A 13,052-nucleotide genomic window follows, 5' to 3' on the forward strand; every position below is an offset into this window, starting at 1 on the left:
CAAGATATGTGAAAAAAGAAGAAGCTAGACCAATCAAAGACGTCGATTTCACAGGATGTACATGTTTAGCAGTATGGGAAATGCAGTTCTTCTCCGTGCGATCTTGATTAAAACGTGTTTTTACTAAAACTAGAGTGATTGCATACATACTCGGGGGTTCTACAGGAGCATATAGAACAATTTTACAACCACCAGCCTAGTGGTAAGTGTACATTGAATTGCTACGACTTTGTGGCTGATAATGAAAAACCCTATGGTGAAAATGAATGGGCAGTTTGCTTCCGACACCTCTCTGCGATGCTCTATACAGATAACAGATGGTACTGTTTGCACCCTGTACAGATAACAGATGGTACTGTTTGCACCCTGCACAGATAACAGATGGTACTGTTTGCACCCTGTACAGATAACAGATGGTACTGTTTGCACCCTATACAGATAACAGATGGTACTGTTTGCACCCTACATAGATAACAGATGGTACTGTTTGCACCCTGTACAGATAACAGATGGTACTGTTTGCACCCTGTACAGATAACAGATGGTACTGTTTGCACCCTACAGATCACAGTGTTTCGTATGGGGTCAGAAGGTCAGCAAGACATTGAGATGAGCATCCTGACTGCACTGCTGAAAGGTACACGCACGCACGCACGCACGCACGCACGCACGCACACACACACACACACACACACACAGTTGCTTCTGATGTCCCACATGCTTGCCTCAGTGTTTGGTTGTACACTACACCAGTGTTTCTCAACCTTTTTTCTGCATGGTCACACTTTTCATGTCCCAAGAATCCATGATCACACCAACATAATACGGGGGTGTAAATATCCTCACTGTCGGGAAGAAACCTTATATCTCCAAGTTTCAAATGTGTACGTTTCTTCGCAAAGCAAAGCCCTGCTTCATCATACAAGGCTGTCACACAACAGTATAGCGAAAACAGCAGATCTACAAGTGCTTGTAGATCTACTGTTTTCACTAGTTTAAATCATTTTTAAAATGATAAATACAATACTGGCTTTCAAGAAGTTTCAAGGGGCACACTTGACCCTTCTCAGGGGCCACCAAAGGTCCCCAGGACCAGTGGTTGAGAAACACTGCGCTACAGTCTGTCATGTGACCAACACACTTCAGGCTGTTGTATTAACAACACCAGATAAAAGTTACGGGTTCAGAAAGCACCTTCTCCTCACAGTAGATGGACTGTCTATAATGGAGGAGTTGAGCAGTATTTATCACAGTAGAATCAGTGTTTCTCAACCACTGTACCTTGTGTGCTTGTAGATCTGCTGTTTTCACTATACTGTTGTGTGACAGCCTTGTATGATATTACATACTCGTCTAGCTGTTGGTGGTCTGATCTCAGAGGGAAGGGAGGATTGGTCATGTTACTGATTGGGAAATGACTTGCAGTTGCAGTGCTGAAATAAAATGTATCATTTTAGTTAAAAAAGAGGTCTATTTGGTTTTGTTATGTCCTTAATAAAATAACCTTGAAGCCCCATCTCTAATCTCATATTTTACAGAATGGCAACATGAGACTATTTTATATAAAATAAATATAAGCCAAATGAGACAGATTTTTATATTAAATAAATACATTGTTACATTTAACTCTTTTACTGCCACAGAATTTAACAAAAAGCTCAATCCACTGCCAGCTAAACTTGAGAATTGTCGCTCATCTTTGAAGGCCTACTGGAGAAAATTGGCTTTGACTATAAAGACAACAATTATATGGCAACGAAGAATAGAATGTCTACTTTGCAACATAAAAAGATTTCGTGTTTTTATCATGTTCTATTCATTAGCTAGAAGCTGCTGAATATGGCCTAAAAAACAGCTCTTTGAGAACATAAAGCTGAGAAAAATGCATTTTTGTGAAGGAGACATTTTCAGGCAGAAATCTCTCTTTATCCTTTAGTGTTGGCAGTAACATCACACAGTAACATCACACCTATGCTCAGTGGTTGTTTACAAACAAATTCAAAAAAATAAAAACAAGTGCTTTTTACACACTTTTAGTGTGTAAGAGAAGTAAGAGCAGTAGTAAGGAGCAGTGCAGAACATTGACACAGTGACATGAGATTCAGCCTGAATCCTGCTTCTGCTTTCAGGGTTCTTTTTAGGTTGAAGTACAGTACAAATGATTGATGAAAATGAAAATAAAATATAAAACAACATTTTAGACACTAGAACTCAATTGTAATACTGCAAATGGAAAAAGGTTGTGGCCTACCTGCACTTACACAGGCCTCAACCACTACATGTCTACAGAGTGTATATGTGTGCGTGCGTGCGTGCGGGTGTGTGTGCGTGCGTGCGTGGGTGTGTGTGCATGTGTGTGTGTGTGTGTGTGTGTGTGTGTGTGTGTGTGTGTGTGTGTGTGTGTGTGTGTGTGATACAATTATCCATAAATAATCGATATCCATAACCTGCTAGCCCATCAAGGAGGAATTCAACCGTCTCAAGCAGGGAAACAGATTCTCCACAGTAGGGTTTCATATTGAAACAGTAACCTGTACCTGAATCACAGAGAATATAAGATTTTATCCCATATGTCACACCCGCTTCTAATGCTATCATGCTGGTGCTCTCAAGTCCCAAGATCCAGTGGACTACTAGTGGTTAGATAACACAGGTCCATGCAAAGAGTGGTGACAGGATGTTCAAAATACGCCCAGTTCTAGATTATCTTGTCTCCAAATTCCGTGAACTGTACAAACCAAACCAAGATATTTCCATTGATAGGTACACTTTTATTCAAAGGGCGCCTACAAAGTGCAGCAGGTCCAGGGACTGCAGTGAATTCAATGTCTCTGGGGCTCCATTCTGTTTCACTCCAGCCAGGCTCCTCCGGAAGGGCTCCCCCGGGTCTGCTGAACTCTGCACCCCTACCCCTACACGAGCCCATGGTCGATCTGTAAATTATACAAATACATAATTACTACGAGTAAGCAGTGTTGTTTTTGACAGCAAATTTTGATTTTGTTTCAGTCGTAGTCTTTTGAATAAAAGACTACGACTGAAACGACTGAAACGACTGAAACCTAGCGGTCGCAATAAAATACATGAAAAATAGTACACCTCCAAGCTCACAACGCGTCACAGCAGAATGTGTGGAGGTTGGGGGCCTACTATTTTCATCAAAAGGCTGTTTTAGACATTTCAGCCCCTGCCTCTCTAACATTCTATACAGTATATACTAGTAATTATGTAAAAACAGAATTCATGGTCTGGAGAGGGCACTTTTTACAGATGGATAAAGGGCATGGGCTCAAGCCCCCTTTGATGTCTAAGTCTGATTTACAGAAAAAAGGTTTTTGTTCTTTACCTATCCTTGTCCTTGGACGACCACGATGTGGCAATGAAGAAGTAGGCTGTGCCGCACTTGACTCTTCTGAAATCACAGTAGTAAAATATAAACTAGTAAACATGATGTGCACAAAATGAAATCAATTATTTACACACCCAGCATGTCTCATGACATTATGATGTAAATGATAAAAGCTTTGAACAAACAGATAGCTGTATCTACTCTAAAATGCTAAAGAATTATACAAAATGCATCAGTTTTTGTTTTCTCCTTACCTCTATTACCTCCAAACGGTATAGACCTAAGAACACAAGGAGTCCCCGGCACCTCTCCATCCGACTCATCATCTAAAATCATAGCCAGGAAAATATCAAATAGTTTATATGTAAACAAATCAATTTACAATTTTGACATTAGCAAATATGAGTGACTTACAATAAGTTCATAATGTAATACATAAAATGCAGATATAGTAAATAGTTACCATGCATTTACTGTCAGTGAAATGCCCTTTATATCCTGTATGTATATATAAAATGTCACAATGCAACATAGCTCTGTTTACACAAAGCTGTACTTCCTCCAACTGTATAGGCTATCTTCCCCATTTTCAACTGTTTTTATTTAGACTATAACACTTGCTTTGGCAATGTAAACTATATTTTCTCATGCCAATAAAGCTCCTTTGAATTGAATTGAATTGAAAGGCTACGGGTGTGCGGGTGTGCACCGTACACGTGCACAGTACGATCACGCGCGTGCAACGCACACCGTACGTGCACGCGCGTGCACCGCACGTGCACCACACGTAAAAAGAAACCTCTCTCTCTCTCTCACACGCATCGTAGCCTACGCACGCACACACAAACTAAGCCACTAAATCCTAAAATCCCATCAAATAATCATAGTAGCTGGCTAAATGCTAACCTGTGCCGTGCACCGTACACTACATGCGGTACGTGCACGCACGTAATAGGAAATCCACGTGTGTCCTGTGTAGCAAAAACAAACGCATATGCACTTGGATCCTAACTCTATGCTTGGATCAAGTTGCTGATCCGGTCCGGATACGGAAACGTTTCTTGCATGTAGTCTATGTGTGCGTGTAAATAACCGGATGCAGTAGGCGGGCTCTAGACCGGATCCCACTGGTGTATTCGCAATAGAGATCACGTCTGACCAGACCAGACTTTAGGCTTGTCAATCAAACTTCCTCACGGATGCAGTGGAAAACCTGAAGCGATTCACATACAGTATACTATACATACATGCAGATGCACTGGATTTAAGTCTAAGTCTTACCACTCTGGACAGTAGAATCATGGCCATCGTCCAGTGAGTCTCTGCCTCTGTACGTCTGGCTGTTGAATGGGTGGCGGCGGTCACGGCGGGCGGTGGTCTACTGCGCCCGAGATCTGTGTCCACTGGGATAACAGGAACTATCCATCCAGCGCGGGGGTCTCACTCTCAGGAACGAACGGCGGGGGTGTCAGGTATGGCGGGGGTCTCCGAGTCCATATCGGGATATCAGGAGGCTCTTGATGCACTTTTTGACCCGGTTCTTCGCGACCAACGGCACCAAGAAATGGAATGTTTCTCTTCAAAGCCAACGGCTACACTACAGGAATCTTTTTCTCTTCTTCTTCATCATCATCATCATCATCATCACGACCACCACCACCATTCGTGGTGGGCGCTGCCTGGTCCTGGGTCACCAACGCGGGTAGGTTTGTAATCCTAATTCTAACAAAGTTTGTTGTCGAAACTTTCCTTCCGTGGATCTCGCTCCTACTGGTGCGACCTCGGCCGTGGGGTGGTGGGGGATGGTCGCTTTGCTTCGGCGGATTGATACTGAGCAGGGCCTAGTACTTGGCCTAATACATCTCAATATTCTAGTAGGTCTACTGCTAAATACTACTACCTACTACAATTACTATACTACTAATACTATAAAACAACTGATTTCCGACAAAATGATCGCTTTTACCAACGTTTCTCTCTCTCTTTCTCTACTAACAGCCCGATGCATAAAACAATATAGTCCCTCAAGACTAGCAGCTAGGCAGGCGCAGAGTCGCTGTGGGCAGGCGGAGCCAGGACAGTCTGTTTACTTTTTTTTTTATGAACGGTTTCCGGCTGTCCTCAAAAGACCCCGACGACCAATTATAGATTCACAAGTTGCGCAAGGACCGCTTTTATCATAATCCATAAAAAACATCAAACGAACGAACGGCCGTATTGGCCGTCCTCACTCAATATAATTGGGGCGAACAGGAACGTCCAAAGCAGTATAAGAGTTAATACATAATGTATTAAATAATATAAATATTACTAATAATGGAACTATTACATGTTACATATTTACAATATAAATACAGTGTGTATAGCTAATTGCTTTACTTTACCTATATACTTAATGTTATTTCATATGGAAATCCATGGTTATAATTATTCTAAGTATACAGTAACATAGCTACGTTTCTTAGGTTTATAACAAACCAATCCGTTTCAAAATAGGTTGAAAATTGAGCAAGCTCTGGTCATTTAAATAGTACATGCACTATAGACATTAATGTTATACTGGGCGATCGGTCCTGTCCCAAGATGGCCGACCTGTAGCGACGTCAGTCCCCATTGGCCAACAGCGTGCGTGAGCTATCTAGCCTTCTTATATATATCTATGTTGAAACACTGCAGCAGATGATGTCTATAATGGAGGACAGTATTTATCAAGCTGCTTTGCCTCGTATTCCACCTGGACAACCTGATAATCCTCATACCTCCTCAACACCACCAACCTGTGGACATTATTATGACCCAAGCTGCCAAACATGAAAACAACCAGCTGACACTTTTATCCTAGATGTAAATTCTAATGGCTTGCACTGATGGTTGGTTGGTATACAAACCCATTATAACTTCAAACTCCATTTTAACCATGATAGATTCAATGAAAACACCTGTCCTTTTTTCTGGTGACTCCTGACACCCTCCAAATACGTGAGCAGGCCGTGTTTTTCGATAACATGTTTCATTGATTTCCATTAATTTTGGGGGGAAATGAAAATGATTTAACACAATAAAAGATTATAAAAGATCAAAAAAATGTTATAAAAAAACACGGCCTGCTCACGTATTCGGAGGGTGTCAGTCACCAGAAAAAGGGACAGGTGTTTTCATTGAATCTATCATGGTTAAAATGGAGTTTGAAGTTCTAATGGGTTTGTATGGGAAGGTCCTGGAAGGGGGAAATTAATATTAAATATCTAAATACTGAATGAAGAATTTTAAAAACTGTCCTGAGTGTTCCCAAAAGCCTGATTAGACCATAAAATGACAAAAAGTTTTTTTTTTAAGTGAAATATCCCTTTAAATGTGATGGTTTTCAGGTACCAACGCCTCTGCTAACGACCAGCTGAGTTTGGCCCTGGCCTGGAACAGAGTGGACATCGCAAGGAGTCAGATCTTCGTCTACGGACATCACTGGCCGGTCTGTCTGTCATCCTATAGGAGTCCTCACTCTTCTCCCTTCTCTAAAACGCCCTGGACGACGCTCCACGCGTCCCAGACTCTTCTCCCTTCCCTAAAACACCCTGGACGACGCTCCACGCGTCCCAGACTCTTCTCCCTTCCCTAAAACACCCTGGACGACGCTCCACGCGTCCCAGACTCTTCTCCCTTCCCTAAAACACCTTGGACGACGCTCCACGCGTCCCAGACTCTTCTCCCTTCCCTAAAACACCCTGGACGACGCTCCACGCGTCCCAGACTCTTCTCCCTTCTCTAAAACACCCTGGACGACGCTCCACGCGTCCCAGACTCTTCTCCCTTCCCTAAAACACCCTGGACGACGCTCCACGCGTCCCAGACTCTTCTCCCTTCCCTAAAACACCCTGGACGACGCTCCACGCGTCCCAGACTCTTCTCCCTCCCCTAAAACGCCCTCCCCTAAAACTACCTCCTTCTCTGGCCTCCTGAAAGGTGAGTTTTCGGGGCAGTTTTGAAGGATGCCAGGCAGTGAGCTAATTGTTTTAAGGCAGGTAGTCAAGGAATTCCACACCTGGGTGGCAGTGATGTAGAAGGAGAATTTAGCCATATTTGTCTTATGGGTTTGTGTTATCAGATTGATGTGTGCGCTCCCTCTGGTGTTGTGGCTGTGGGTGTCGCTAACCCAGGGACGTGCTGGCCATTGGGAAAAGCGGGGCAACTCCCGAACGGCCGGTCATTAGAAAAAAATACAAATAAAATGTCGGCCTTCGTTCCATTTTGGGGGCTGGGTGGCCAACAAAGTAAATCGTCACTGTCGGGCAGAAACCTTGTATCTCCAATTTTCAAATTTGTACATTCTTTTCGCAAAGCAAAGAGCTTCATCATACAAGGCCGTCGCACAAAAGTAGTGAAAACAGCAGATCTACAAGCACACAACGCCTTGCATGTGCTTGTAGATCAGCTGTTTTCACTAGTTTAAATAATTTTTTAAATGATAAATACAAAACAAACGGTGTTGGACATACAAGGTTTCCACCCGACAACGACGAAATATAACTCATGTAATTGGCCCACTGGCTTGTCCCTTGTCATGATCTGAAATGGCAAATCTTTGAGTAGCAGCAGCGCTATAGAGAGAGATCTCTCTCTATAGCGCGCAATGAGGGCCTCTACAACTCTTTTTCCCGGGCTGAATCAGGGGCCCAGCGCTAACCTTTTGGAGATGTTTAGTCAGACTTTCACCTGAAAGGTGAGTTTCATGGTAACCATATATCTGTTGTTGTGTTCTTACAGCCTGTCAGCAGCCTGAACACCAACACCACCCAGGACAAACCCAGGAGCCCGGCCAGAGCTGCTGGGGGAGGGGGAGGGGGAGCGGGGGGAGGGGGAGGAGGAGGAGGGGGGAAGGGGAAGGCTCGCGGGAAGAAAGGAGGAAAAGGAGGAAAAACCAAACCTGAGCCTCCAGAGGAGACGGACCCCCGGAAACTGGAGCTTCTGAACTGGGTACGTAAATGACCTGTCTGTAAAATGCATTGGTATCTGTTCAAAGGCCACACATTAACTATTTTACCGCTATGTACATTAACGCTTGCCCCATTCATGCAGGTTACTATTGCCAATCTATCTATCTATCTGCGTCAACTCGTTGGAACAGGCTATGATGGTGTAATTGATGGTGTATTATAGGTCAACTCTCTAGAACAGGCTATGATGGATGTAATTGATGTTTTACAGGTCAACTCTCTAGAACAGGCTATGATGGTGTAATTGATGATGTTTTATAGGTTAACTCTCTAGAACAGGCTATGATGGTGTAATTGATGGTGTTTTATAGGTCAACTCTCTAGAACAGGCTATGATGGATGTAATTGATGATGTTTTACAGGTCAACTCTCTAGAACAGGCTATGATGGTGTAATTGATGATGTTTTACAGGTCAACTCTCTAGAACAGGCTATGATGGTGTAATTGATGGTGTTTTATAGGTTAACTCTCTAGAACAGGCTATGATGGTGTAATTGATGATGTTTTACAGGTCAACTCTCTAGAACAGGCTATGATGGTGTAATTGATGATGTTTTACAGGTCAACTCTCTAGAACAGGCTATGATGGATGTAATTGATGATGTTTTACAGGTCAACTCTCTAGAACAGGCTATGATGGTGTAATTGATGATGTTTTACAGGTTAACTCTCTAGAACAGGCTATGATGGTGTAATTGATGATGTTTTATAGGTCAACTCTCTAGAACAGGCTATGATGGTGTAATTGATGATGTTTTTACAGGTCAACTCTCTAGAACAGGCTATGATGGTGTAATTGATGATGTTTTACAGGTCAACTCTCTAGAACAGGCTATGATGGATGCCTTGGTGTTGGACAGGGTTGACTTCGTCAAGCTGCTGATAGAAAACGGAGTGAACATCCACCACTTCCTGACCATCCCTCGTCTGGAGGAGCTCTACAACACTGTGAGTTAACCTAGTTTAACCCTGAGTTAACCTAGTTTAACCCTGAGTTAACCTAGTCTAACCCTGAGTTAACCTAGTCTAACCCTGAGTTAACCTAGTTTAACCCTGAGTTAACCTAGTTTAACCCTGAGTTAACCTAGTTTAACCCTGAGTTAACCTAGTTTAACCCTGAGTTAACCTAGTTTAACCCTGCGTTAACCTAGTTTAACTTAACCTAGTCTAACCTAGTCTAACTAACCCTGGAGGAACACTACAACACTGTGAGTTAACCTAGTCTAAACTATACCAAATAGCAGCCCAGGTGTTTAATCTGCTAAATCAATGTGGACCCCAGGCGTTTAAAAGGGACCCCGTTTCACGAAACCTAGATTAGGGATAAAGCCTGGCTTCCATCAACTATCTTGGCTTTAGTAAGCCTGAGTCAGAGCTCATTCGGTTTCATGAAAGCTGAATTATCTTGGCAGATTAGCCTTGCCAGTTAACCTGGATATGTTAAGCCTGAACTCAGTTTCATGAAAGTTATCCCACCTTAGTTACCATGGAGATTAAGCTGTGAAGCTAGCCTGCTCAGTGCCTTTTTGTTCAGGTTTTGTGAAATAGCTGTCCAATTGTAAACAAATTACTTTTTCCACAGTTAATTCGTATTGTATTAATATATAGACTACTTTCAAGGAAAAGCCTGTGCCCTTGTCGAGCCAGGCTTTATGATCCTGGCTCCACAAAGTCTCTCCTTCTCAGCCTGGCTTGGCGTTAGTAGAACGGAATAAACCAGGCTGTACGGAGGAGGCTTTGTCAAGTCTGGATTTGGCTTAAATCCTGGCTTATTTAATTCAGTTTTCGTGAAACAGGCCCCTGGTAGCTGTTTATTTAATATGTTTATGTTTGTTTAGGCTTTTATTTATGTTTGCATCGGCCAGCATCGGGCCTTTTTGGTTACATGTCTTTTTTCTTCTTTTTCTTCTTTGTGCACAACATGTGTTACGACCCACGTGTTTAAATAAAATACAATTTATTAACGTAAATAAATAATTATAGTTACATGAAATGAATGAATGGAATGAAGCAACAAAAATGAACAGAACCACACCTAAAACAGAAGGAATCCTTTGTGAAAGGATGAACTCATAATCACTGCTTAGGTTGGTTTGGTGGAAGGACAGAGGAAGCTTCTCTCAGAGCTTAGCTTTAGACCAGACCCGTTTAGAGAGTTACCACACTTTCGTCGACTCCCATTGCAAGGGCTCGAACACACTGTGGGATTTTGCCTGGTCGGCGAGTCATCAGATCATTAGAGTATTTCACACTGCACGAGTGACTTTCTTGAAATCGTCTCGTTGTGGTTTTCGCCGACAAGACTGATCACCGACAGATCACCGACAAGGGGTCACACACTGCCAGATATTTCACCAGGATGCATCCCCGATACATAGGCAATGTTACATTTGTTTTTATTGCAATTGTGCACGGGAGCGGGCGCTAATGATTTTCCTCTCTCGCTGTGTGTGCGTGGCAGAGCCAAATATCAAAGCTGCTTATAGGTCTATCTAGAAACGCTCGGGAAGCTGTCGGCGAGCGTTGGAATGGCGCAGGGATCTTCTCGCAGTGCTTTTCACACACAGCGAGTAAAACCCCAGCGAGCAAAGCCTGATCTTGCGGCAGTTCACCGTTTTTGTCGGCGAGCGCCAAAATTGGTCGGTGACAGCATAACCCACTAAGCAATTTGGGGGTTATAACACGTTCAAATGACGTCTTCGCCGTAACCGGACGTCTAGCTAGATCCGGTCTGTGACGAGTTTAAATTTTAAAGTTTTTTCAACGGCTATACATAGACTAGACATTGTATCACCGTCATTTTAACGGCGTTAGCGGCCGCTAGCGGCCGCCGAAAGTAGTGAAAATGATGGCAGCCAGCAGGGTTTAAAATCACTATTCCTTGGTTCTGAGAGCCTTATGCTACTTGAACCACCGTAGCTGATCGTATTTGTAATGCATTCTTGCACTGCTATTATTTGACACAGGGAGTCGACAGGGTTTGAACTCAGGAACTTCTGTCAATGAAACCTGTGCGTTACCGCTGGACCACAGAACAGCTTGTAACTTACAAGTGTTCCAGCAGCTATTAGTAGTTGACATATCGCCTCCCGCTGTTCGTTTTAGGTCCGTGCATTTTGTTTGACAACACAAACTAACTTTATATTGATGGATAGCTATAAAACGATTTTATTTAATCATAATCGTATGGTGGGGGTGGGGATGTGGCCGGGGAGACATGCAGTCTTGTGTGTTTGTGTCTGTTGGTGTCAGAATTAATTATGTAACTCAGAAGTAATAGTATATGCTGTCATGAGCAGCACCACGGCATTATGCCATTATTTATTACACTTTTAGAATTTTTCAAAGGTATTGCCCAGCACGTCTTTTAGACGCCTAAAAGATGTGCAATGGCCAGAAAACTGCTCAGTGGATGCAATTAAACTACAACTATTAAGGTAGAACCGGGAGATACTGTTAGCATCCGATAATGAACAACTTGATAAAAATGTATAAAAAAAAAAAAAGATGGTCTAACACACGTTTGTCCTAAACGGTGATATATCGTTTAAATGGAAGCGTTCAGATGACGGCTACAACTAAACTAGACTATATAGTGAAATTGGCTCTTAAAATTACTTTAGTCCAATATTTGAAAACCAGGTGTGGATATTAAAGCTGTTTTTTTAATCAACAAGTATGGAATAATGGATTAAATGTAATCAGCTACAATAGGTCTATAGACAGACTGACGATAGACGGTTCAAATGAGGGCTAACAATAACCATAGGTCTAGATGACGGCTAGTGTTTACTGGGAATCGTCTCAAAATGTCGGGCAGTGTGTTCCAGCCCTAAGCGTGGAAAGCGGACGTGACGTCACCATTTAGCGTACTGGAGTCTGGTGATATTCCTGCTGCTCTTCAGCCTCGTCCAACTCCATTGTAACCGAGGTGTTTTCACTCTCTGGTAAGCAGACTCTTTTCCCCCTTTTAACACATTCACGGGCCTCTCGGGGCTGAAGAGCAGCAGACTGTTGTCGGCTCCAGCGACGCAACTTCTGCAGGGCGAGATCAAAGCGTGACACTACTCTCCTCTCTGTAATACTCTGCTTTAGACACCAGCTGGGGCCCTCCACCAATCAGTGGCAGGAGCAATAGTGGAGCCAGCCAATAACGGACATCGATCAATTCCACACAGGTGTCAGTGAATTGTCCAATCACCACAGTGTCCACCTCAGAAACACAGGGATAATACAGAATGTAATAAAACAATACAAGCCAAATATACTACAATTAATCTAAATATAATAAACTAGTAAGACACCTCAGGGCGACATCTGGCCAGTGATGTATATCGGACCAGTTACCCATACAGTATATGGAGACGTCTATGACATCTGACATCATACCCTTTTATGCCCATACATGGAGATCCCTGTCTGTAGAACCAGCCACACAGTTATGGGCTGTCTTGGCCATCTGTCTTGGCCATATATGGATTCTGTTAGTGCGGTATGTGGCCGAGGTAGCCTCCATATGTGGGCATTCCCATATGAAGTCCTGTTAGATATGGGCTTATAGAGGGTGTGCGCCTGACATAATCATCATACCCGGAAGTTATGCAGGAACGCCTACTGAGTGGCAAAACACTACTTTCTGGCCTTGACAGCCCATACATCCACACAGAAAACTACTTTCTGGTCTTGACAGCCCGTGCATCCACACAGAAAA

At 43.1% G+C, this 13,052-nt stretch overlaps 1 protein-coding gene across 1 annotated transcript in view; it reads left to right on the plus strand.

Moving 5' to 3' along the window:
• Positions 1-13,052, plus strand: part of LOC308288961 (transient receptor potential cation channel subfamily M member 1-like) — a gene marked incomplete at both ends in the record, with an annotated part of 88,908 nt that overhangs the window by 34,276 nt on the left and 41,580 nt on the right. The window contains 4 exons of the mRNA XM_080730434.1: positions 565-637; positions 6,718-6,818; positions 8,111-8,320; positions 9,155-9,289. Of these exons, the coding sequence (XP_080586560.1) occupies positions 565-637; positions 6,718-6,818; positions 8,111-8,320; positions 9,155-9,289 (519 nt within the window). The remainder of the gene's footprint in view (positions 1-564; positions 638-6,717; positions 6,819-8,110; positions 8,321-9,154; positions 9,290-13,052) is intronic.

The sequence above is a fragment of the Nannobrachium achirus genome (assembly GCF_963921795.1).
Source record: "Nannobrachium achirus genome assembly, chromosome: 7".
Classification (NCBI taxonomy): domain Eukaryota; kingdom Metazoa; phylum Chordata; class Actinopteri; order Myctophiformes; family Myctophidae; genus Nannobrachium; species Nannobrachium achirus.